Source organism: Mustela putorius, unplaced genomic scaffold, assembly GCF_011764305.1.
Source record: "Mustela putorius furo isolate JIRA1106 unplaced genomic scaffold, ASM1176430v1.1 tig00003962_pilon_pilon_pilon, whole genome shotgun sequence".
Taxonomy (NCBI): Eukaryota; Metazoa; Chordata; class Mammalia; order Carnivora; family Mustelidae; genus Mustela; species Mustela putorius.
Window position 1 is genome coordinate 18,902,924 of NW_025422106.1, and position 25,640 is coordinate 18,928,563.

Below are 25,640 nucleotides of genomic sequence, written 5' to 3' on the forward strand. Positions count from 1 at the left end.
ATTACTAGCAGTCAATCAAAACAAATATATAAATAACTGGTAAACAAAAAGTCAAAATTTTTATTGGAATTACAGCTCTTAATGAGAGTGATGTGCTGGTTTCTTTTACAAAATGCATTTATCTGTGGATGAACATTACTTTTTTCTCCAGCTTTGCTGAGCTACCTCAACTGACCTATATAACATTGTCTCTAAGTTTAAGATACACAATATGACTTATTTAATGCACATATGTTGCAAAATGATTATCATATAAGGTTAATGAACACCTCCATGGTCTCACATAATTACCTTTTTTTGTAATTTAAGATCTAATTTAAATTTAAAACATTTAACATTAAATTTTAATTAACATTTAATAAATGTAATTTAATTTAAGATAATTTAAATTTTAATGTAATTTAATTTAAGGTCTGCTCTTAGCAACTTTCAAATATACAGAATGGTAAAAAATAGTCACCATGCCAAACGATAGATTCCCAGAATTTATTCATCCTGTAAGTGGAAATTTATACTTTGTCCTACATCTTCCCATTTCCCCCACTCCTTTCCAGTCCCTGGCAATCACCATTGTACTCTGTGGTTCTGATTTAGCTTTTTCAGATTCCACACGTGAGATCATACAGTATTTGCTTTTCTCTGATTTCATTTAGCATCATGCCCTCGAGGGGTGTGTGTGTGTGTGTGTGTGTGTGTGCATTTTCTTTATCCATTTGTCTGATAACGTAGACAGTAGACATCGGCTATATCTATGTCTTGGTAATTGTGTATTATGCTGCAATGAACATGAGGTGTAGATAGCTCTTCGAGACAATGATTTCATTTCCTTCAGATATATAAACAGAAATGAGATTACTGGATTATATTATTTTTTGAGGAACCTCCATAACTGTTCTCCATCCTGGCTGCACCAATTAACATTCCCACCAGCAATGCACAGGGGTTCCCTCTTCTCCACATCCTGGCTAATACTTGTTATCTCTTGTCTTTTTTGATAGCTATTCTTATAGCAAATGGTTTCTCACTCGTGTTTTGTTTTGTTTTGCATTTCCCTGGTGATTATGATGTTGAACACATTTTCACACACCCGCTGGTCATTTGTACATCTTCTTTGAAAAAATAATCTATTCAGGTCTCCTGTCCATTTTCAAATTGTTTTATTTGGATTTTCGCTATTGCATTATGTGAGAGATGAACATTACTTACCAACAGAATTAAGCAAGTTTCAGTAATAAATTATATTTCTATTTTTTTTGTCTGTATACATGTTAGTGCTGAGGAACCTTGTCCACATATATGAATGACTACAGTGTCACACGGTTTGTTGAAGAGCAAAAAAGATCACATAGTGATCCATTATCAGAAATTACTTAGTAATCCCTCAGCTGACCAGATTGATTTTCCTTCAATTTTAATTGAGAACAAAGAATATGAAACTAACTGTATTGCAAAAATCATTAGAAGTATTCACTTTCTTGGGGTGCCTAGCTGGCTCAGTGGAAGGGCAAGCAGCTCTTGATCTTGGGGTTGTGAGTCTGAAGCCCCATGTTGGGTGTAGAAATTAAATAAATAAAAATTAAAGAAAAAAGCACGTATTCACTTTCTCATTTTCTGGGTGGTATGCTAATAAGACTTCACCAAGGCTTATCAAATTATCAAATTACCACTCTTTTATGAGTCACTTTGTTAAACATGATATACTCAAAAAGGGATAGAAAAATTAGAATAATATTATTCATTTCAATACACCTTTGTCAATCTAATATTTTTGGAAAGATACTTTTCTATGTTTGAAATACATTTTCTTTAAAATTTGGAGCTACAGATTTAGCTTGTCCAATTTATGCAAAATATTGCCACATAACCTAATTGGCAAGGCCAGTTCCCAAATCAAACCAGTCAGGCAAGTCAGACTCATATTCTGCCAAAGAATCTGACCTCATTGTTAAATTCAAAGAGATGTGTTAAGGGGCGCCTGGGTAGCTCAGCTGGTTAAGCTGCGATTCAGATACTGTGGTCATGGGATCAAGCCCTGAGTCGAGCTCTGTGCCCCATGGTGAGTCTGCTTGCAATTCTCTCCCTCCCTCTGATTCTGCCCACCACCACCTCCCAGCTCATGTGTGCTGTCTCTAAGATAAATAAAGTCTTAAGCACACACACACTCACAAAATAGATATGTCAATACACATCCCTGTGACACTGGGTTCTAATGTTAAGTCAGATGGGAAAGGACAAGATCCTGAATTTGTGCACAGGGTGAAATAAGGTACGACCATCGTTAACATCTACCAGTGCTTTGCTTTGCTCTTACTGGATTCCTTCAGGGATAAAGCATGTTTTGTTAGGGGCAGGAGAGGTCATAAAATAAACATCATCCTCAGTTCCACTCCACTCTTTATGAATTCAAAACATCCAAACATAAGCCAAAACACCCCAGTTTTAATGCCAAACTTTGTCACCAACAAAAATCTGCACGAAACAGAGGGAGTCATAAAACCTGACCTCCATGCCTTAAAAAGACTTCACTGGTACTGTAAAGAGAATAAAAAGCTACAGATTGGGAGGAAAAATTTGCACATCCCATGTCTGTCAAAGGACTGATATCAAGAATGTATAAAGAACTCTCAAAACTCAACAATAAAGAAGAGAAACCATACAATTAAGAAATGAGGGGCACCTGGGTGGCTCAGTCAGTCAAGTGTCTAACTTTGGCTCAGGTCAAGTTCGCAGAGTCCTGGGATTGAGCCCCATGTCAGGCTCCTTGCTCGGTGGCAAGTCTGTGTGTCCCTCTCTCTCTGCATGGCTTGTGTTCTATTTCTCTCTCAAATGAATAAATAAAATCTTTGTCTGAAAAGTAAATAAATTCTTTTAAAAATGAGACATGGATACAAAGTCACTTCTCCAAAGATACAAGGTTGGCAGATCAGCACAGGAAAAGATGTTCAGCGTCACCAGCCACTATAGGGAAATGCAAATGAAAACCATGGGGACACCACTACAACGGGAACCATTAAATTAAGACTACTGAGAATAGCCCGTGCTGGTGAAGATGCAGGGTAACTGGAACTCTCACACATTGCCAGTGGGAATGCGAAAGGGTCGAGGCCCACTCTGGAAGACAGTTTGACAGGTTGTTATAATGTTAAACATAAGCCTACCACGTGACCCAGCAGCTCACTCCTGGATACTGTTGCGTGTATCAATAATTCATTCCTTTTTATTGTGGAGTTCTCTTCCATGGGATAAACAAACCATGGTATACCCATATGATGCACTACAGCTCGGCAATGATAACTGTTGATACACGTGATGACTTAGATGAATTGCAAAGCCATTATACTGAGTGAAAGAAGCCAATATCAAAAATTACATTTCTAATTATCCCATTCATAGGACACCCTCAAAAATATAAATCTGGGCCGATGAAGACCAGAGCTGTGGTTGGCAGGTGGCAGGGCAAGGGGGCGAGAGCTAGCACCCAGGAGCATTTAAAGTGATGTAACCATTCTTTACTGATTGTGGTGGTAGTTACAGGAATCCATATATGTATTAACATTTATAGAACAGTACAAAATAAGTCAATTTTAGTATAGAACAATGTAAAAAAATAAAATTCACAAAGGAAAATTGTCACTCCTATTTCAAATTGGCTCTCTATCTGGCATCCCGATGAGTTTTATTGCCTTGGAGCAGTGTAAGGTTTAAGGTGGATAAGAGGTATGGCTTTCTTTTCTGAACAGAAGGATGTTTAAGAGAGAAGAGGTGGGAAGGAGAGCTGGTGTGCTGCCTCAGATGCAGGCCCGCAATTACACTTTCCTATGATGCTTGTGATTCATGCAGTGTCCCCCGCCCCACACTGCCTGCTGATCTCTCTGCTTCCTTCCCACACTCTACATTGCTGCCTTGTTTTCCTAAGTCTCAAATCTGATCATGGACTCTCCTTCTTAATGCCAAGCAAGTAGCTTTGTGACTGTCTGTTTACTCCTTCTTTCCTCTCTAGATGGAGCTCATAGGTAGTGAAAAAGGCAGATGAGTACATTAACCATTAATATACAACTCAGCAGGTGTTGAAACAAACATTTTCAAGGTACTTTAGGGGCCAGAAGAGGAAGCACACCCATCTCCATCTGGGCTGTCAGGAAGCCTCCGAAAAGACACTCCAATAATGTTGCTTGTCCTCTGAGGATTCCATAGGAAAACCCCATAAAAAGAAGAGATTCTGTTAAATGCCCTCCCAACCCTCTGGGTCTCCACCAAAATGAAGAGAGCACACCAGATATCTTTCTGCACGTGACCCGAAGGACAAAGAGTCATAGAGCAGGCACCTCGGCGGTGATCTATTTCTCTAACTCTTCAGCCATTCCAGATTTCTTTTAGTTCCTCTTTCCCACCTAAGGGACTTTGAACATTTTCTTTCCTGAGATGAGTGTTTTCCTCTTCCTGTTGACTTACCTCTAAATATCTTTAAGGTTTCCACTTCAACATCACTTTCTGGAGAGGATGGAGGCCCCCCTCCCCCTCAGTTAGGTGAAACCCAGGCTCCAACAATTGTCTGTGCTTCCTTTCCTCAACACTTGTGGCACTGTCCTGCCCCATGGAAGCATGGCCTTGCAGCAGCCTGTCATCCATGGTAAGCAGGGACCAGCTGGTTCTCACCCTGTTCCCAGGGCCTGGCACAGAGCCTGGCACCTGGGATAGCCTCAAAAGTACTTGTTGCTTCCATGGAATTTCAATAGTCAGTGCGCTTTCCTGCTCCGAAAGAGAAAAACCAAGGCACATAGGTGGGAAAGTGAGGTTTCTGACCATTTTGAGTTTGCGGAAAGGCCAGAGCTGGCTGGCAGCCTGGAGAGCTCTCTGCTCTGGGTTTCAGTGGAGCTGGCTTGCTTCTTTGCTTCCAATAATCGATCTGAACATTGTTTTGTTTTTTGTGTTTGTCTTTGCTTGTTTGTTTTGTATTCTCTGGGTTTTCATTTCTTCTAAAATCTGTACCAAGACGAGACTTCCCCAGGAACTGTTTTGATTCATGTAGAAAATATAATTGCTTTTGAAGAGTGCAAATGGGTGTTTCTTTAATAATTTCCCCCAGCTTCCAAGTGTTTAATTTGAACACTTTTGAATCTCTAGAAAATGTGCACCAGTAAGACAACAAAGACCCATCTCTGCTTCATCTAGATCCCTCAGTTGCTAACACTTTGCACAGAGGCTCACTTTTTTCTCTCTCTCCCTGGGTGTGTGTGTGTGTGTGTGTGTGTGTATGTGTATACTTCCTGTCTTCCACACAGACACACACACTATATATATATGTGTGTATATACTCTCTATATATACATGTACACACACACTTATTCTTTCTTGACCCATTTAAGAGTCAGTTGTAGACTAAAAATTATTCTATTTTTACCCCTGAATATGTCAGCACGTATCCACAGGCACAAGTGCAATCTCCTACACAAATACAACATAATCATCCGTCTCACTATCTGACAAGCTGATATGCATCCATATTCAGACTTCCCCCAGTATCTCAATCATGTCCTTTATAGCTGCTTTTTTAAAAAATCCAGGATCCAGGGAGCACCTGGCTGGCTCAGTCGGTGGAGCGTGGGACTCTTGATCTCAGGGTCATGAGTTTGAGCCCCACATTGGGTGTAGAGATTATTGAAAAATAAAAATCTTAAAAAAAAAAAAAAGGCATCAAAATCCAGGATCCAATCAAGAATCGTGAATTCCACTTTGTTGCCTCCTTCGTCTTCTTTAATGTGGAACAGTTTCCTCACTGCTTTATCTTATACCGGCAGTTTTATAGACCGTTCCTCGTGTGGATTTGTCTGATTCCTTCTTCATGGTTCCATCCAGAATCAAGTTTTTTTTCTCTTTGAGCAAACCTCTACTTGCAGGACACGGTGGGTGGCTCTCCGATGCAGTGTTTTCATTCCAGAGGTCTGAGGCCTTGAGGACATGGGCCAGATCCCCAAGACTCGCCTGAGCTGGGCCGTGGGAAGGCCCAGGGAGCCAGCAGGTAAAGGCCAAAGCTTCAGTCTTGGCAAAGTTCATGGCCAGCCATGGCTGCTGAACGGCGGGGCATGCCTGCTGGGCAACGAAGGCTGAGGTTAGAACTTGTCCTTCCTACCATGAGCTCCGGGTGACCGGTAGCCAGTGGGTCACCTGCTGCTGTGGCCACTCTCCGATGATGCAGCTGTCAGGGGAGCAAGAAGAGAGCTCAGATGATAACCGTGCCAGTGTAGTCCTGCTGGAGAGAAGGGACAGCAAGGGGACAGGGACACAGTGACAGAGAACCAGAATTAAAAAAACAACCGAGGGCGGCGAGAGACACACGCCAGCGCAGAGAGAGAGAGAGAGAGAGACATGGAAACAGAGTCAGACACGCAGACCCACCGGCAGGGACAAGGAAGGCGCCAGCAGATGGGCTTTACTAACAACTTTCAAGTCTGTTTCTCAGGCTCTAGGCTTTCAGATTTTGGAAAGGGAAAAGCAGGTGTGTTTATGCTGATCTGACTCAAAGGACACAAGGGTTTCTCCTAAGGGGGCGCTGTGGGGTCTCCTCCTCGGGTCTGTCCTTTTTCAAACACAGAACTTGTTCCTGGTGCCCGCAAACCAGGCCCCGGGCCAGGAGTTTCCTGCTCCCGCTCAGAACGTCTTCTCATTTTTCGCATGGCTGTCAGCAGACAGAAGCCTACTTGTCACACATCTGGGGGGAAGGGGAGGAGCAGGAGAGCAGCCACAGAAGGGAGGATGCAGAGAAAAGAAGGGCACCCAAAATAGCCTTTCCTCTGTGAGGGGAGAGGAACCCAAGACCCCAGGAGTTGCCCAGTGGGTGTGACCATAGCTAATAATAACAGACCCGGGTTTCTCAGGTGGAGAGGGACTGGTGGGCGGCGGGTAGCTAACAGGGCGGAGCTCCCCACAGAAGAGCTGTGCATGGACAGAGAGAGCTTCCTGGCAACAGCGAGCACCATCTGTATTCTTCTTCGGCAGGAAGAGAAGAAAATGTTAGAAGCACAGTCAGGAGCCCGGAGCTCAGTTTCAGGGCTCACAGCTGAACCCTGTGAGGCTCCATTCTGCCCTCTGCCCTTGGCCGAAAGAACAAAGCCCAGGCTGCACATCTTACTGAGAAGGTTGAGGGGCGTCAAGGGGCGGGAGAGGACATCCTGAAAACTCTCCAGCCATTCCCTCTGCTCCTTCTCGCTGGGGCAGGTGAAGAGGAACCTCCGCTCGGGGGTGACGATGGTGAGGCCAGCTTTCCAGCGGTTCCCTCGGATGCCCTTGGGCAGGTCTTCATATACTCCGTACCCCTGCTCGTTGCTCCCAAGAAAAACCTGGCCCTGTTCAAAGGCATCCTGAAGACAGAGGACACCTGGTCATCAGAGGCCACACCTGGGGCAGACGGGCCCCTGCAGCTGGGACATCCCCCCAAGCTCTGTTTGAGAAAGAGATATTTCATGTGTGTAGTGAAGGTCTCTACTGGGGATCTCTGCTTGTGGGGACCCAGAATTTGAAGGGCTACAAAACTATAAAAGAAATCACACATGTGATCTGTTAAAAGGATACTTACTTAACATTAGGGACAGCTTACTATGCACCAAGACTTCAAGTGCTTGACCTTAAGTAACTTACATAATCCTCACTGCAATCTCTGAGGAAGCACTGCTATCAAGCCTGTTTTCCAGAGGAGGAAACTGAGGCAGAGAGAGTTAAGTGTTCTGCCCAAGGCATACCACTAAGCGGCGGGACTGAAAGTTCTAAAGCCCACAGTCCTAACCACGAGCTTCCCCGTGAGAAGTGAGCCCTGGAGACGGGAGGACGAGGAACACCCTGTTTAACTACATCAGCAGCATTTTGGATACACAGAGGATGTCCTAAATGTGGACAAGAATAATTCTGTGCACAGGAGATGACTTAGAGATGGGCGAAAGTGCAGGTGTGTCCCTCACCAGGTTTCTCCCACGCTGTCACTTGCCCATGGTCCCGGGCTAGCACAGACCCCACCTCTGTCGGGGGTCCTCTGCACCGGAGGGTGGGGGGCAGCTATTCTTACCAGTGGGTTCTTGTAATAGAGCAGCCTCCGCTCCTGGGGATCCAAGACAAACCACCTTTTCTTGAAAGGTTCTTTCTGCTGCAAAAGAGGGAAGCTCATAGCAGGGTCAGCCAAAGCGGGGGTGGGGGTACAGCGGGGGTGTGGGGAGCTGGTGGGGGGAGTGGGCGGAGAGAGGTCAGAGAGCCAGCCTGGGCTGGGCAGAGGGAGCTGGCCAGTCCCTTGGCCCTTCAGTCACCCCAGTGTGCCTCCCGGAGGCTCTGCCCACCTCCTCACCCACTGCCGGCTGTACCCTGTGCCTCTGGGTGCTACTGTGGGTAGGAAGAGGGGCTCTTCTCTTTCTCAGGCTAAGAACAAGCAGTTTCAGAAAAAGGAAGTGGGAGAAATTTAGAAGCAGTTACCGCTCAGCAGTGCTGACAGCGCTGGCCTTGAGAGGAATTCTAACAGAGGTCAGGGAAAAGGAAGCCCCTGGCGAGAACCCTTGGGGAGTGGCTGTGCCATCAACTGGTGAAGGCAGAAAATAAAATGCACAGTGCTTTGACTCATTTTTAAGCTGCCCAGAGGCTTTCTTTCTTACTGATTGCCTAACACCTTTCCCTGCAATCTTAACACCCATCCTGTCAAGATACAACACCTTTAAAAAAAAAAAAAAAAAAAAAGGCAACATTGGATTGCTGCTGTTTTTGGAGGTTTTTTTTAGGAGGCTCTCTCTGCTTTCCCTTCCCCCATTCCTCCCCTCACAAATGCCAAGACCCTCTCCGGTCAGACTTCTGACTTGGAGCTGCTCCCCTCTTGGGATCCAGGCTGGCCCCCCCCTCATCCCCAGCAGGAGCCGCCACCCCTCCGGACCCTCCAAGGGAGGCCCAAGAGCAGCCAGTCTTCCCTTCCTTCCCAGATCAGTGGGAATGAGCAGCACTGGGAGTTGGGGCAGTTTTAGCAACCCGAGAGCAGAGGCTGAGCTGGAGGGAGGGTGTGTGTGCTGGGAAAGGGTGTGCCCATGTGTGTGCATAGGTGTGTGTTCCCAGACCCACCACGAGTCTGTCTCACTTGGACAGTCCTGGTAGGTCCCCAGCACAAAGCACACAGGGGCTCTGGAAAGTGCAAAAACTGCTGCCCCCAAAAGTCCCTTTTCAACTATGCTTTCCTAGGAGTGGGGTCAGTGAGATGGATTTAAGAGGAAGAAAGAGGAAGGAAGCTGGGGACGCTTGGGTGGCTCAGTTGGTTAAGCATCTGCCTTTGGATCAGGCCATCATCCCGGGGTCCTGAAATGGAGCTGCATGGGCTCCCTGCTCAGCGGGGAGCCTGCTTCCCCTTCTTCCTCTAACCCCCTCCTCCCCTCTGCTTGCTCTCTTTCTCTCAAATAAATAAAATCTTTAAAAAAAAAAAAGAAGGAGGAAAGAAGCTGCTGGTGATGTCGTTAAAGAAGGAGGCTGCCCAAGGATCAGGAGAAGCACCTGCAGCGATCCTGGGCTCCCACACCACACACTAGCTCACCAGTCCCCACTTGGTCTTCTGCCCCAGGAACTCACAAACATTGGGTTACTTCCGTCCCTCCCTCTTCCCACCCCCTTGGTTCCTCACTTCCCACTTCCCAAATTCTGCCCTACTGCCCACTGGAACCAGGGCTGTGTAAGTCCCACAGAGCGTGGTGGAAGGTACCTTTGGACCCGTCTTTTCCATGAAGCCTTGTTTGAGGTACTTCCTTGTGATGAGGGGCACGAGCTGGGGGAAGAGAGACATAACACTGAGACCCCCCACTCACATGTCAAGGGTTCAAGGTTCCCCACTGAACTTGGCTGCCCAGCAAAGAGGAAGTTTGGAATGGGGAAGGATGTGTGCTCATGGTTCACAGGGTTATATTTGGAATGTGTTGGATGCAATGTTAACAATTCAACAGACGACAGCATCTCAGATGTTTGCAGAGCTCACCAGCAGAGCCGAATCATGGCTTAAGGATCCCTTCTGCAACCCCAGGAGGCAGACAGAGGCCAGGCTCGAAGGAAACCTTCCTGGTTTCAGAGGGCATATTCTGAGGGTCTAATTGCTCTGGGTGCAATTCTCAGTCACCCTGTAGGGAGGACATTAGTATGCTCACTGGACTTCTAGAGAAACCAGGCCCCAGAGAAGTGTCTGGCGAGCTTCCCTGAGCTGTGTCGCTGGTAGGATATACAGCTCAGCTTCACACCTCGGGCTGACAGGCACGAGACAGTACCACGGTACACTAGTGGCACTCTTCCCACTCCACCGTGACACTGCCATGTAGACATGCCGAGCCCTCAGATCAGGCCCCTGGCCAAGGCCTGGCCATTGCTGGCAGTTCTGACACAGGCCCACGGGAGAAGCTAGAAGAGGGGGCATGTAAGAGAAAGCTCTGGACTAAGTCCCAGCTGCAGCTCTGACCCCCCACCAGCTGTGTTCCTTGGTAAGACCTTGTCCCTCTCTGGGCCCATTTCCCTCTGAATAACAAGGAGATGGGCTTATGTGATCCCCAGGACCCTTCCAGCTTGCCACCCTATGCTCAGAGACATTTCCAGGAATGAACGCTGGCCTCACATGCTCGAGAGGTCAAACTGGCAAGTCTAGAGCTCCCAGTGACAGCTCAGGCCTCTGAGAGCAGAGGGGCTTGGTTCTTGGGAGCTCCAGGGCCCAGGGAAGGGGCAGAGAGGAAGTGAAGTCTGGGAAGTTGAAAGGAAGAAAATTGTGAGCCGAAAATGAAAATATAAACTCTACCACTCCTCTGTCCCCACAGTACATTCTGTAGGCCCTCATTCCTTTTTTTGGAAGGAAGAGTCCTAAACTGCGCAAGAGTCTGACCCTGAGTCAGGGCTGTGCACTCTCAGCCTAGGGAAGCAACCGGAAGAGGGGAGATCATGTGGATGGGGTGCTGCTCGCTGTATCCCAGAAGCTGTGGCTCCCCCGAGTCTCAAGCAGCCCTGGAAAGTAGGTGTTGTCCCCACGGTGACCGATGAGTGAACCGAGGCTCAGAGCGGTAAGGTGATGTGCCCCAGGTTATACGCCAGCTTCTCTGACTTCAGAGGCCACCCATTTCTTAGTCTGGGACCACCCCTGACACTGGAACTCCCTGGGTGTCTAGCCTCTGGATCCCTAACCTTGAGCCAGGTCCAGGTGACTGCCCAGAACCTCAGGCCATCCCTAACCACAGCGGGAGGAACAGCAGCAAAGAGACGGGGGTAAGGAGGAGACCCACAATGGATGAGGGGAGGCAAGAGGACACTGAGAAGTTGGCCAGAGACCAATGTCCTCTGCAGAGGTCAGCAAAGTTGGAGAGTGAGCCCAGATGACTAAGGCTGGGAGTCCATTCTCTAACCTCTCCAGTCAGCACTCTACAGGCACAGCGCCCCGCCGGCGGAATGTGCACTCGCTCAAGCTGGGTGCTGACACCGCAGACCCAGGGGTTGCACCGCAGTTCTGGCTGTGGTTGCCATCAGTGGGGCCATCTCTGTGCACTGCCAGGCCTGGTGCAGACGCCCATTCCTAAAACTCAGCTCCCTGCAGGCACTGGAATTAAGGAGCATTTAGGCTTTTAAGGAGGGTCTAACAGTTTGGAAAAAGAAAGTCCTGGAATTAATAGGGTGTCTCCGCCCCACCATCATTTACAAAATCCTCCTGGAGCAGGGCCCGAAGCAGCCCAAACCATAGTACCTCCGAGCTGGCAGGGACCTTGATAATAACCCAGACCCACCACTATCTCACAGATGTGGAAACAGATGCTCCAAGACATGATGTGACCTGCAGCGGTCAGACAGTGAGTTAGCAACAAAGCATCCACGAGAGTGCAAGCGTCTGGGCTTGAGGCAGCAGAGTATACCCCCCACACCTGAGAGACTAGATGGGGGCCCCACATGTCCAAGGACAGCCATAATGAAGTTCCTGGGCTCACCAGTACCTTGGCCACAGAAGGTGGACTGTTCCTGTCAGAGCTCAGTTTCTCATCAGTAAAATGGGAATAATCACCCCACCTAACTGGATGTTACAGGGGATTACTAGATAAAAGATAAAATGGGCTCAAAAGCATGTTGTAAGCAGTTCATTAGGGATCATTTGTACATTTCAGTGGGAGAAGGGGTCCGAAAGAGATGTCCAAATACTGAGCCCCTTGACACTGGGGAGGTGGATATGCATCCCAAAGGGGACAGCCTGACCTACGTTTCTGAGGCTGCCTTGCCATGTGTGAGGCCATAATCCCTTGAAGAAAGCCTTTGGTTTCCCTCGGAGGTATCCAACCACAAATCTCAAGGTCTTGTCCACAAAGCTAGTCTGGCCTCTGAGTATTTCTGAGGTCAGCAGACAAGGAGAGGAGGTGGCAGGGAGAAGACTTGGAAGTCGGGGTCCATGGGGCTCCTGAGTTGCTCAGTCAGTTCAGCATCCACATCTCGGCTTCTGCTCAAGTCATGATGACTTGATGAGGGTGATGAGATGGAGCCCTGCATCAGGCTCTGCACTCAGCGGGGAGTCTGCTTCTCTCTTCCTCTTCCCCTCCCTCTGCTCACGCTTTCTCTCTCTCTAATAAGTAAATAAATCTTTAAAAAAAAAATAGAAGAAGTTGGGGTCCACATTTAGCTCACCTCAGACTCAGGGAGCTCAGGAAAGGCCGTTTTTAGGTACTGCAGACGGGCTGCACGCAGGGCATTGAACCAGTCCACTATCTCCTGCGGAGAAAAATGAGAACAAACCGCCTGTGAGATGGAGCCCTGGGGGAGCCGAGTTTGGGGGCAGGAGGCTAGCTGGGTCAGCACATCTCCCCCAGCCCCCCGTTTTGCTCAGGGACCATGTGCTGATCACAGGCATCTGGGAGGACCATGCCAGAGCCTGGGGGGCTCACTAGAGGAGGGAAGCCCCTGGTAGAGAGATGTCCAGAGCCATGGGGGAAAGACCAAGGTGAACAGCACCAGAGTTCAGTAATGGCCTTGGGCTGTGCTTGGGGAGTGGTGGTGCTAAGATCCTGCATTTCTGACAAACTCTTGGTGGTGATGCCATGCTCGTCAGTGGGACACAGCTGGAGAAGCAAGGGTCCTCAGATGTCAAAGACCACCTCTCAAGTGCGGGCAGGTGCACCTGCAGATTCCCCACCAATCACGTGGAGTGCAACTTGGGTCAAAGCTGGCTTGGACTTGCTTGTGTCATTCTGGGGGGAGTGTGTCCTTGGTGGAGTGTGGGCCACTGTTATCCCTGGTGAACCACTTGTCTAGCTGCCTCAGCCTTGACTCTACTACCCTGCAGTGGGGCCTCCCAACAGCAGCCAGAATGATCTTTTTTTTCCCCCAGTGATTTTCTTTTTTAACTTATTATTATTTTAAATTTATTTTCTTATTATTTATTTGTCAGAGAGAGAGACAGCACAAGCAGAGGGAGTGGCAGGCAGAGGGAGAAGCAGACTCCCCACTGAGCAAGGAGCTCAATGCAGGACTCAATCCTGGGACCCCGCAATCATGACCTGAGCCGGAGGTAGTCGTTTAACTGACTGAGCCACCCAGGCACCCTCCCAGAGTGATTTTTTTTTTAAGATTTTATTTATTTATTTGACAGAGATCACAAGCAGGCAGAGAGGCGGGTGGGGGGGGGAGGGAGCAGGTTCCCCACTGAGCAGAGAGCCCGATGCGGGGTGATCCCAGGACCTGGGATCATGACCTGAGCCAAAGGCAGAGGCTTAACCCACTGAGCCACCCAGGCGCCCCCCAGAATGATTTTTTTAAAAAGATTTTATTTATTTATTTGACAGACAGAGACCACAAGTAGGCAGAGAGGCAGGCAGAGAGAGAGGAGGAAGCAGGCTCTCTGCTGAGCCACCCAGGCACCCCTGATTTCTTAATTGAAAATCTAACTCAGTCTGGCTTAGAGTCCTCTCTGCTACCCTCAGATGAAAAGTCTAAGTTCCCTAGTATGACTACTTCACCCCCTGAGCTCTGTAGGTACAAGAGCATTTGCACATCTCCCTTCAGCTCAGGTCATGGTCCAGCACCCTGGGATTGAGTCCCTGCAACAGGCTCCCTGCTCAGTGTGGAGTCTGCTTCTCTCTTTGCCCCTCCCTCTGCTGGTTCTCTGTCTCAAAATAAATAAAATCTTTAAAAACAAAACAAAACAAAAACCAAAACCTTTGCAATCCTCCCAATATATTTCACTCCGCCTTGTACACTCTGCTTCGCCCACCTCTCTTCCCTCACCCCACACATAGCTTTGGCCTAGAACATTCTACTTCTTCTGAAGTTCAATTTAGTTGTGGATTTTTGCTCAGCCCGAGCCTAGCTTCTATGAGAACCGCCCCAGCCTTGCTCACACACTCACCGTTCACCCACAACTGCAGCCACATTTGCTGCTAGGACCCGCCCCTTCTTGGCCACAGCAACGAGGTCAGGGCTGGACCAATGCAGAAGCTAGACCAGGCTTCTCAGGTCCTCTCTCTCGAGAATTTTGAATCGGGAAGCCGAGAAAGAGTGGTTCGAATGGCCGAACTGCTGCCCTCTGATGTAATACGGTGATCGAGAAATTCATTTGAATATGGTTTTCCAGGAATGCAACAGAATGACCCTTTGTCTCTCACCAGCAGAGCTGCTCTGGCCCTAGTATTTCAGAGTGGTGAGTTCTCTTGTCCCAAGTGTTAATAACCTTTCCAGGTCCCAGGCACTGAAATAACAGGGCCATCCCAGAAAAGACTCACCCAGACCTTCACTTTGGTCACTCATGGGTGACACTGGGGCCAAATCCAACCTGCATACAGATTTGTATGCAGTTTTGTTTTGAAGTTTTGTTTGTTTCAAACCTCTATACAGGTTTTCCTGCTTTAAAGCCTTATAGCTGTCTACTTCACTTTTTTTTTTTTTTTTTTTAAAGAAAAAGACTGATTTATTTATTTGACAGAGAGAGAGAAAGCACAAGCAAGGGAGCAAGAGGCAGAGGGAGAAGCAGACTCCCTGCTGAGCAGAAAGCTTGATTTTAGGACCCTGGATCATTACCTGACCCCTTGTCCACTTCACTTTCAAAAGAGGGACGTGTCTCCTGCAGGCACGAGTAACCCCCTCTTATGCCTACCTAACAGAGAAGCTGGAGCACTAAGGGAAAGAGAAGGGCCAGACCCTTTTTCAACACATTCACATAATTTTTAAATAGAAACTCTTTCTTGTGGCTGCTGCCTGCCACTTACACATCTCCTGTGTGTCCCCAGCATGACGCACACCCCATCACACAGTATAGCAAGAGAGCATGAGGCAGTGGAGGAGGGAAAGGGTGCAGTCAGCCCCTGGCTCAGCAGGGAGCCTGACAAGGGGCTCTATCCCAAGACCCTGGGATCATGACCTGAGCTGACTGAGCCACCAATTAGCCCCTAATTAGCAGAGGTTAGTTTGAAATGTACTTCACTGTAATGAAATCCTTTCACATTCATCGTTCATGGTCATTCACCCTCAAAACCCCTCTGGGCAGGGGGTGTTCTAATTCACAAACAAGCAGATGGAGGAAGGGAAGGGACTTGGCCCAGTAACACAGCTCAGAGTGGCAAAACCAGGGCTCCAGTTTCTGATTCCAAACCCTCATCCTTCAGACTCCACCACCAGAAACTCTGCCCAGACTCTGCCGGCCTCCCTGTGCTGGGGCCCGTTGGGAAGATCTCCTCCTCCTCTAGGGTTCCTGGCTCCTGCTGCCAAGGAGTCTCCTTCTGCTAGAGGCACATGGGCAGAGGGGAGGAGTAAAAGGATTATAGGACTCAGGAACCATAGTCTGGGAGACCCTGAGCAAGTTACTTAACAGGCCCGGGGCTCAGTAACATAGGTTTAAGACATCTCCAGGACTGTTTTGAGGATTAAGAAATGATGAACAATGGGGACGCCTGGGTGGCTCAGTGGGTTAAGCTGCCTTCGGCTCAGGTCATGATCTCAGGGTCCTGGGATCGAGTCCCGCATCGGGCTCTCTGCTCAGCAGGGAGCCTGCTTCCCTCTCTCTCTCTGCCTGCCTCTCCATCTACATCTACTTGTGATTTCTCTCTGTCAAATAAATAAATAAAATCTTTAAAAAAAAAAAAAAAAGAAATGATGAACAATGGGATGCCTGGGTGGCTCAGTCACTGAAGTGTCTGCCTTGATTTCAGCTCAGGTCATGACCTCAGGGTCATGGGTTTGAGCTCTGCACTGGGCTCCGCACTCAGTGTGGAGTCTGCTTGTCCCTCTTCCTCTTCTTCTGCTCCTCCCCAACTCTTGTGCTCTCTATCTCAAATGAATGAATGATGAAATGAATGAATTAATGAATGAATAAAATCTAAAAAAAAAAAAAAGGAAAGAGAAAAGAAATGATGTGATTGCCAAGAACAGTGCCTCGCACAGAATTAATAGGCACTCAAAAATGTCTACCCTCACCTCTACCCCTCCCCACCTCTACTTGGCATCTGTGTCCCTTGCTCAGTCGGGAGACTGCTCTTTCTGACCTAGCTCACTCTGTTGCACCTGTACCTTTGGCCTGCTCTTCTCTGGCAGAGCTGATGTCTTAAAACTCAATGTGCTGAAGGCTCACCGGGAGGCTCTGTGAAAATGCATCTCTAATTCAGTAGGTTCACATAGGCCTGAGACTGCATTTCTAATAAGCTCCCAGGGGATGCTAATGTCGTGGGTGCAGGACCACACGGGGAGAAGCAAGGCCCTAGGGTTTAGGGTTGCCACATCTTCCATCCACCCCTGCTCACGTGTGCAGAATCTCCACCCTACCTGGATTTGTCACTCTGGGGCTAGCCCCTCCTGCTAATGGGACTCCCCTCGTGGCTTGTGCACCGGCCACACACACTCACATTGCCTGCCAGATTTTTCTCCTTGATCTCACTCTGCGTTGCTCCTACAGCTCTCTTGGCCCGGAAGGGGACAAGAGATGAGGCCAATAGCAGCAGTGCTCCTCAAGTGGCCGTGGAACCAGGGAGCTGGCAAAGCAGGCCTGCAGAGTCCTGGGGTACGGGCTGGGGCCGGAGTGCCAACACCAGTCATCTCACCTTCCCACTCTCGTGGTACACGAAGAGGTTCCTGACGTGGCCCTCTCTCCTGTAGGTGATCTGCAGTCCATGGGGGTTCCCTATCTTCTCTGTCTCAAAGGTGGCATTCAAGTCCTTGATGCTGATGACAGCTTTGGGGCCTTTACCCTGAAAGAGAGGATGTGGGTGACTTCTCATCACCTTCAACCAGGCCAAAGCACACATGGATAACCACTTTGTATCTTTCCATAGCTGTTGAGTATTCCTGCTCTAATACTCAGATGCGGCAATGTCCAATGTTTTGGCCATCCTGCCATTCCCACTTGACCAGATTGGCTTCTCCGAGCTGGGAGGGGGCTTGGAGCATCCTGAACTTAGGACTTTCCAAACTTTTTAGCCACAGAACCTTTTCAGAAACAAATCATTTATGGATGCAAACAAATAAAATAAAATAGATAAATAGATAAAAGCAGGTATGGGGGCCTTGGGGAGCTCCCTCCCATGCTCTACTCTGTTGGCAGGGGTCTGGAACACGGGTTAAGCACTAACCCATAGTAAGCAAGGAAGGGAAAAGAGTGTTCTCCTTTGTAATTGATAAGAGAGAAAAATGGTACAAATACTCTAGATGTGGGGCAGCCATTAATCACATATAGCTATTTAAATTAAAATTTAATAAAAATGAGAGTTCAGTTCCTTAGGGCACACCTGGCTGGCTCAGTAGATAGAGCAGGCGACTCCTAATTTCAGGATCAAAAGTTCAAGCCCCACAGTGGGCCCAGACCTTAGTTTAAAAAAAAAAAAAAAAAAAAAATATATATATATATATATATATATATATATATATATATATATATAAACAAACTTCATTTCCCTATGCTGAGTCCCATTTCAAGTGCTAGGCAGTTGGTATCAGACTAGGGTATCAGACAAGGCAGACATAGAACATTTTCATCACTGAACAAAGTTCTATTCGATAGTCTTCTCTAAAGGCAAATTTGGTCATATTTGTTGTTTGTTGAGTATTTCGCCTTAACTCACAGTTTCACATCTGCAAATCTATTGCCAGGAAATGCATTACTGTGCAAACATGTATGTCAAAAGATGCTTGTTGCCATGTTTTTTAGAACAATAGTAGTAGTAGTAAAAGAAGAAGAAGAAAAAGGAGGAGGAGGAGGAGGAGCAGGAAGAGAAACTATTATATATATAACCATATAATAATATATTACTACTATATATGTGTATGTATATATATACACACACATCAGGGACAATGGGTTAAATAAACAAATAATGGTATATGAAATATCACAGAATTTTATAGGATAATTTAGATCAATATTGCTTATTATTTTAAGATTTTATTTATTTATTTGACAGAAAGAGAGACAGCGAGAAAGGAAACAAAAGCAGTGGGGGTGGGAGAGGGAGAAGCAGGTTTCTTGCTGAGCAGGGAGCCTGATGCGGGGCTGGATCCCAGGACCCAGGGATCATGACCTGAGTCACAGGCAGATACCCAGTGTCTGGGTATACCCAGTGTCTGTTAAGGCAGATACTTAACAACTGAGCCACCCAGGTGCTCCTAGGTCAGTATTACTTATATGAAAAAATATCCATGATATCCATGGGTAGAAATACCAAATCCCAGAACAGGATGTATAGTAGGAACCTACTAAAACAAAAAATTACATACATACTTGCAAAAGTATATATACATATACATAAAATGTATGTCAATTTGAACATGCATAAAAATATAGACATGTTAGAGGCACCTGGGTGGCTCAGTTGTTAAGTGTCTGCCTTCGGCTCAGGTCATGATCCCAGGGTCCTGGGATCAAGCCCTGCACCAGGCTCCCTGCTCGCTGGGAAGCCTGCTTCTCCCTCTCCCACTTCCCCTGCTTGTGTTCCCTGTCTCGTTGTGTCTCTCTCTGTCAAATAAATAAATAAAATACTTTTTAAAAAATATAGACATGTTTATACTAATACTCTTCTTGAAGGACTACTGGAAGACTTTCCTTTTTAAATACTTACTATGGGAAATACTAGAAACACAAAAGAATATCTAATTTTACCAATATTCTTCCTAACTTTTTCCGAAAGAAATATGATTGTACTAATAAAGGCAAAATTCCTTCCACTATTATTCATTCTATCCCATTCTCCTTTACTGCCCCCAACCAGGCAATCCCTGTCTTGAGTCTGATGTTTATTCTTCTAGCTCACTTTTTATACTTCTACGCACATATACGTATCTATGAACAATACACAGTATTGATTTTTGTGGTTTCCATTTACATAAATGGTATCATACTATATGTATCACTCTAGATCTTGCTGTTGTCACTCAACATTACATTTGTGAGTTCTGTTCATGTTGAGATACAGCAACCTGGCTGGCTCTTATAAATGACCACACCAAAGGTTATCTCTATTTTCCTCTTCAAGATACTGAGATTATTTCGATTTTTGCAATCAGAAGTGATGCTACAGTCAGGCTGTGTCCATGGTACACATACGGGAGTGTTTCTCCAAGTCACGGTGTATATTTAGGAGTGGAATTGCTAGATCACATGGGTATACATCTTCAATGTACAGGAAAATGCTGAATTACTTCACTGAATGGCTCTCCATAGCAGCTGAACCATTATTTACTTCAACTGAATACTGAATAATGGAAACGAGTAACACACTCAGTCACAGAGGAGATCCCCTTTCCCTATGGCCTCACCCACACCTGACTGGCAGATTTAAGTTTTTTGCCAATATGATGGGTATGAAATTGAATGTCATTCTTAACATTCATTTCATCAACTTTGTTGAGGTATAATTTATAAATAATAAAAGGCACTCATTTTAAGAGTACAGCATGGTTTTTAACAAATGGATACACCCATGGAAGCATCACCGCAATCACTGGGGCACAAGGGTGTCTCAGTCAGTTAAGCTTCCGACTCTTAGTTTCAGCTCAGGTCATGAACTTGGAGTGGTGGGATCTAGCCCCACACTGGGCTTTGAGCTTAGTGCTGAGTCTGCTTCTTCCTCTCTCTGCTCCTGCCTCTGCTTACTCTCTCTCTCTCTCTCAAATAAATAAATAAAATCTTTAAAAAAAAAAAAAGACTACAATGCAAGAGTTTCCTCAGGCCCCTGGAAGATTTTTTCCTTGCCCCCCCCACCCTAGATAATCACTTATCTCCCTTCTGTTGATATGGAATGTTTTAGCCTGTTTTAGAACTTCGTATAAATGGAATTATATAGTACATACTCTTGAATAAGGCTTCTTTTGCTCAGAATAATTTATTTTAGATTCATCTGCATTGTTCATTTATTAGTAGTTTGTCCCATTTTATTACTGAGTAGTATTACTGAGTAATATTCCTTCTACGGATATACTACAATTTGTTCATTCAGCTGTAGATGGACATTTGGGTTCTTTCCACATTTTGGTGGTTTTTTTTTTTTTTAATGAATAAAACATCTATGAACATTTGCATCAAATATTTTTGTGGACACATGTTTTTGTTCCTCTTTGGTAAATGGCTATGAGTGCAATGCCTGGGTTATACTGTTCAATATATATCTACCTTTATTACAAACTGCCAAATGGTTTTCCCAAGTGGTTGTATCACTTTACAATCCCACCAAGCAACATAGGGGAGTTCCAGTTTCTCCACGTCCTTTACATGGAGTTGTCAGCCTTTTTTTTTTTTTTTTTAAAGATTTTATTCATTTATTTGACAGACAGAGATCACAAGTAGGCAGAGAGGCAGGCAGAGAGAGAGAGAAGCAGGCTCCCCGCTGAGCAAAGAGCCGGATGTGGGGCTCAATCCCAGGACACTAAGATCATGGCCTGAGCTGAAGGCAGCGGCTTAATCCACTGAGCCACCCAGGTGCCCCGGGAAAGAAATTTAAAAGTAACAGAAGCCACTCGTTCTGTTTTTAGATTGGTTTAGACTGAACTGGCTTCGGACTGAGAAACAGATGGACCCTGGCAAACCAAGGATGAGACTCTCCCGGAGGCCAGCTCCTAGTGGCCGCTGGGGTACTGCATTGGCTCCTAACTCTGCCGCAGCCCTTTCTCTGCCTGCCTTTTGGACCTGCAACATTTTTCAGTGCTTTAAATTGAAGGCTGAGAAGAAGCCCCTAATTCTCACTCGGAGGGGCAGTACTCATCACTCCCCCGTCATTTTTCACTTGGTCCCAGACTGCAGGCACACTGCAGTCACCTGCTAGCCTTGCTGTGGTCTATCTGGGAAAGCAACAGGAGGAAGGCGAAATTCAGTCAGTCCGTCAGTCCACCCGTAGGAAGTGGAGGCAGGTGATGGCTAACGTGCTCAGAACTTGTCCTTTTCTGACTTTGTTGGCCGCTCCTTCATATTCTTTCCTGGAAACGTATCATTTTTCTGCCCTCTAAATACTGGAACGTCTCAGGGTTCAGTGTGGGAAATAATCTCAAAATAATCTCCTTCCCTCCCCATATGTACGTGCCATGATACCCATAAAGAGGGGAAGTCTGTATCTGCTCCCCTTGAATCAATGCTGGCTGTTGGAGTTGCTTTGACCAACAGAAGGTAGTTCCTCTTTTTCTTTTTTAAAGATTCTATCTGTTTATTTGACAGAGAGAGAGATCACAAGTAGGCAGAGAGGCAGGCGGGCGGAGGGGAGCAGGCTCTCCGCTGAGCAGAGAGCCCGATGTGGGGCTCGATCCCAGGACCCTGAGATCATGACCTGAGCTGAAGGCAGAGGCTTAAGCCACTGAACCACCCAGGCGTCCCAGAACATAGTTCCTGACCTAGCGCTGAAAAGGCCTACAGCATCGCCCTTTGCTCAGGGGAGGCCAGCTGCCATGCTGCAAAGAAGCTCAAGTCAGACTCATAAATAAGGAACAAGCACATGGAGAGACAGAGGCTCCCTAAAGGAGCCAAGGCTCCAGACTTAGGAGTGAAGGCTTCCTGGGCCTTCTTGCCCAGCTCAACCACCAGCTCAGGGCGGCAGGGTGCATGAACTGGCTGATGCTACATGGGGTACACTGCAGCAGCCAAGGCCTGCCCAAACTCCTGACCCCCGGGATTGAGATAAATAATAAACTGATGTTTTAAGCCACTAAGTTGTATGGTGGTTTGTCATTCAGGAACAAGTAACAAAAATCCTCAGTCCTAGGATTTCTGCTTTTGCTCCTTTCCGCACCTGACAACCTCCCTACAAGAACACACTCCTTGTGAAGGAGGATTATCTGCACTCATCCCCAGAAGAGAAGCGGAAAAGCACAAGGAACAGCACCTGGTGCAGAGCCCCAACACCCATTTCGTGGACATGAAGTGGTCAGGATGCTACAAAACCACCACGGTCCTTGGCCAGGCACAAACAATAGTTTTGTGTGTGAACTGCTCCACTGTCCTCTGCCAGCCCACAAGATGAAAAGCAAGGCTTGCGGAAGGATGCTCCTTCAGACAGGAGCAGCACTAAAAGCACCCTGAGTCAAGATGAGTGGGAAACAGGGATGCCTGGGTGGCTCAGTTGGAAAAGCGTCTGCTTTCAGCTCAGGTCATGATCCCAGGGTCCTGGGATCGAGCCCTGCACAGGGCTCCTTGCTCAGCAGGGAGTCTGCTTCTCCCTTTCCCTCTGTGTGCTCTCTCTCTCTCTAGATATCTAGATAAATCAATATTCTTAAAAAAAAAAAAGATGAGTGGAAAATTATCTTAGTAAGCATGTTTTGGATACAGAAAAAACATCTTGGGCACCTGGGTGGCTCAGTTGGTTAAGCAACTGCCTTCAGTTCAGGTCATGATCCTGGAGTTCAGGGATTGAGTCCAGCATCAGGCTCCCAACTCCATGGGGAGTCTACTTCTCCCTCTGACCTTCTCCCCTCTCATGCTCTCACTCTCTCTCTCAAATAAATAAATAAAATCTTTAAAAAAAATCTTTTCTCATCTACCCACACTCCTGCCCAGGTGACCCCAGGCAGTTCTATCACTAAACCACTCCCAATGCTGACAACTCCACCTTCAAACTCTCCCCAGAACTCCAGACTCACGTATTCAACCTCCTTCTCCATCCACCTGGGTGACTAATAAGCATCTCAAGCCAAAAAGGGCTCTTGATCATCCTCTCAGTGAGCTAAGTCTTTGTCATCTCAGTAAATGGCAAATCTCTCCTTCTAGTTGCACAGTGTAGAAAGCAGGGAACTACCCTTGATCCTTCTTACTTTCACACCCTACGACCAATCCAGCAGTAAGTTCTTTTGGTTCTACTTTCAAAATCTGACCACTTTGAACTACCTCCTTCACCACCAAACTGGTCTAATCCACCATTATTTCTCCCTTGATAATTTTTTTAGTAACTGTTTTTATTTGTTTTAAGTAAACTCCATGCCCAAGGTGTGGCTCAAACTCACAACTCTGAGATCAAGAGTCACGTGCTCTACTGACTGAGCCAGCCAGGCGCCTTGGTGCCTCAATTACTGCAATAGCTTCCTAATTGCTTTCCCTCCTTCCACTCTTGCCTCCTCTCTGCCCCATCCTGACCGCAGCAGCAGCCAGAGTGGTCCTTTAAAAAGTTGAATTTGGACACTTGGTCAGCTCAGTCAGTACAGCATGTAAGTCTTAACCCTGGATTTATGGGTTTGAGCCCCATGTTCCATGTAGAGATTACTTAAAGATATTTAAAAAATAAATAAAAATAGTCATGGTAATGGTCCTTGATGCAAGCAGGAGAAAAAGGACAGAAGAAACTATCCCCACAAAATGTTCATCCATCACAAGACTTGTATTCCCCAAATGCAAAGAGCTTAAATCAAATTATATCACTTCTTTGCTCAAAATCTTCCTATGGCTTCTCATCTCAGAGTAAAATCCCAAAAGCCTACATATTTTTGTAAATCATGTATCCAATATGGCCTTGTGTCTAAAATACACAAAGAACTATAAAAACTCAATAATAAAAAGCCAACTAAACTAATTAAAATATGGGAAAAGGATCTAAACAGACATTTCTCCAAAGAAGATAGATAAATGGCCAATAAACACATGAAAAGATGCTCCACATCATTAGCCATCAAGGAAATGTAAATCAGAATCACAACCAGATACTACCTCTTATCCACCAAAATGGTTATAATCAAAAAGACAGATGACAGCAAGTGTTGGTGAGGATGTGGAGCAAGAGGAACCTTCACACATTGCTGGTGGAAACATAAGACGGTGCAGCCACTTTGGAAAGCAGTGTGGCAGTTCCTCTAAAGAGTAAATACAGAGGTGCCATCCGACTCAGCAATTCCGCTCCTAGGAATATCTCCAAGAAGAGTGGAAACATCCGCATGAAAACTGCTACACCAATGTTCATAATAGTGCTATTCACACTTGCCAAAAAGTGGAAATAACTCAAATGTCCACCAACTAAGTGAACAAATGAAAGGTGCACACAGTAGACCAGTACTTAGCAATAAAAAGAAGTACTAATACATGCTACCTGAATGAATCTTAAACATGTATACAAAATGAAAGAGGTCTCTTACAAAAGACCACCTCTTCCATGTCCTTATTTGTCAATTAAAAGGCAAACCTACAGAGACAAAAAGTAGATCATTGGTGTCCTGGGGCTGGGAGTTTGGTGGGAAGAGGATAAGGACTAATGGATGTGGGATTTCTTTTGGGGTTTCTCCCCACGGAGCAGGGAGCCTGATGCAGGACTTGATCCACGGACCCAAGAATCATGACCTGAGCCAAAGGCAGGTGCTTAATGAGTGAGCCACCCAGGCACCCACTTTTGGGGGTTTTGAAAATGTTCTGAAATTGATTGTGGTAACAGTTACACAACTCTGTGACTAGATTAAAAGCCATTAATTGTATGCTTTAAATGGGTGAATTGTAATGATGTATGAATTTGTATCTTTCTTTTAAGATTTATTTATTTATTTATTTATTTATTTTAGAGAAAGAGAGAGAGAAAATGCAAGCACTGAGGGAGGAGAAGGAGAGAGAGAATCCAGAGCAGACCCTCTGCTATGAGCAGAGCCCAGTGCAACATAGGGCTGGGAGTAGGGCTTGATCCCACAACCCTTGATCAAGACCTGAGCTGAAAAAAAAAAAAAAAAAAAAAAAAAAAAAAGACCTGAGCTGAGATCAAGAGTCCCACTCTTCACTGACTGAGCCACGCAGACACCTCTGTGAATTTATAGCTTGATAAAACTGTTTTTTAAAAAGAATCTTGAGTCTTACTAGGCCTTACAAGGTCCTTACCTATGTGAGTTCATCTCCGTCCTTTTCTTTGTTCCTTCTGCACAGGTCACTTTGGCCTCCTTGATCCACCAACTACCCTCCCAGCTCAGGCTGTGGCTTATGGTGGAGTAGTTTGTGCCCTAAACAAAAAGTCCCTGGCTGAGGGTGTAATCGAGAACTGCAATCTAGGCTTCTACTTATCTAGACCTCAGGGCTACACCATCTCGGAGGGGTCATTTTCTACCTGGCACGCATGTATGTGCTATCCAGGACTATGTTTACGTTCCCTCCACTTCTTCTATTCTGCCCCACGTACCCACATGACTTGCTCACTTTTTTTTTTTTAATTATTTATTTATTTTAGTGGGGGAGGGCAGATGGAGAAGGGAGAGAGAGAGAGAGAAACCTAAGC

At 46.2% G+C, this 25,640-nt stretch overlaps 1 protein-coding gene and 1 pseudogene across 5 annotated transcripts in view; one reads left to right on the top strand and one right to left on the bottom strand.

Annotated features, from left to right (window-relative positions):
* Positions 1-37: 37 nt before the first annotated feature.
* The window catches only part of ADAP2 (ArfGAP with dual PH domains 2), a 33,767-nt gene continuing 8,164 nt past the window's right edge, over positions 38-25,640 (bottom strand). For 2 of the 5 annotated variants that reach the window (XM_045070297.1, XM_004747058.3), the window contains exons 6-11: positions 17,037-17,183; positions 12,640-12,723; positions 9,713-9,775; positions 8,057-8,134; positions 7,130-7,358; positions 38-6,247 (exon numbers count right to left, since the gene is read on the bottom strand). In XM_045070297.1, coding sequence (XP_044926232.1) covers positions 6,162-6,247; positions 7,130-7,358; positions 8,057-8,134; positions 9,713-9,775; positions 12,640-12,723; positions 17,037-17,183 — 687 coding nt within the window. In that variant the 3' untranslated portion in view covers positions 38-6,161. The remainder of the gene's footprint in view (positions 6,248-7,129; positions 7,359-8,056; positions 8,135-9,712; positions 9,776-12,639; positions 12,724-17,036; positions 17,184-25,640) is intronic. The other 3 variants (XM_004747059.3, XM_013053571.2, XM_004747061.3) reach the window with 3 other exon arrangements.
* On the top strand, positions 19,780-22,478 carry LOC123389185 (annotated as a pseudogene).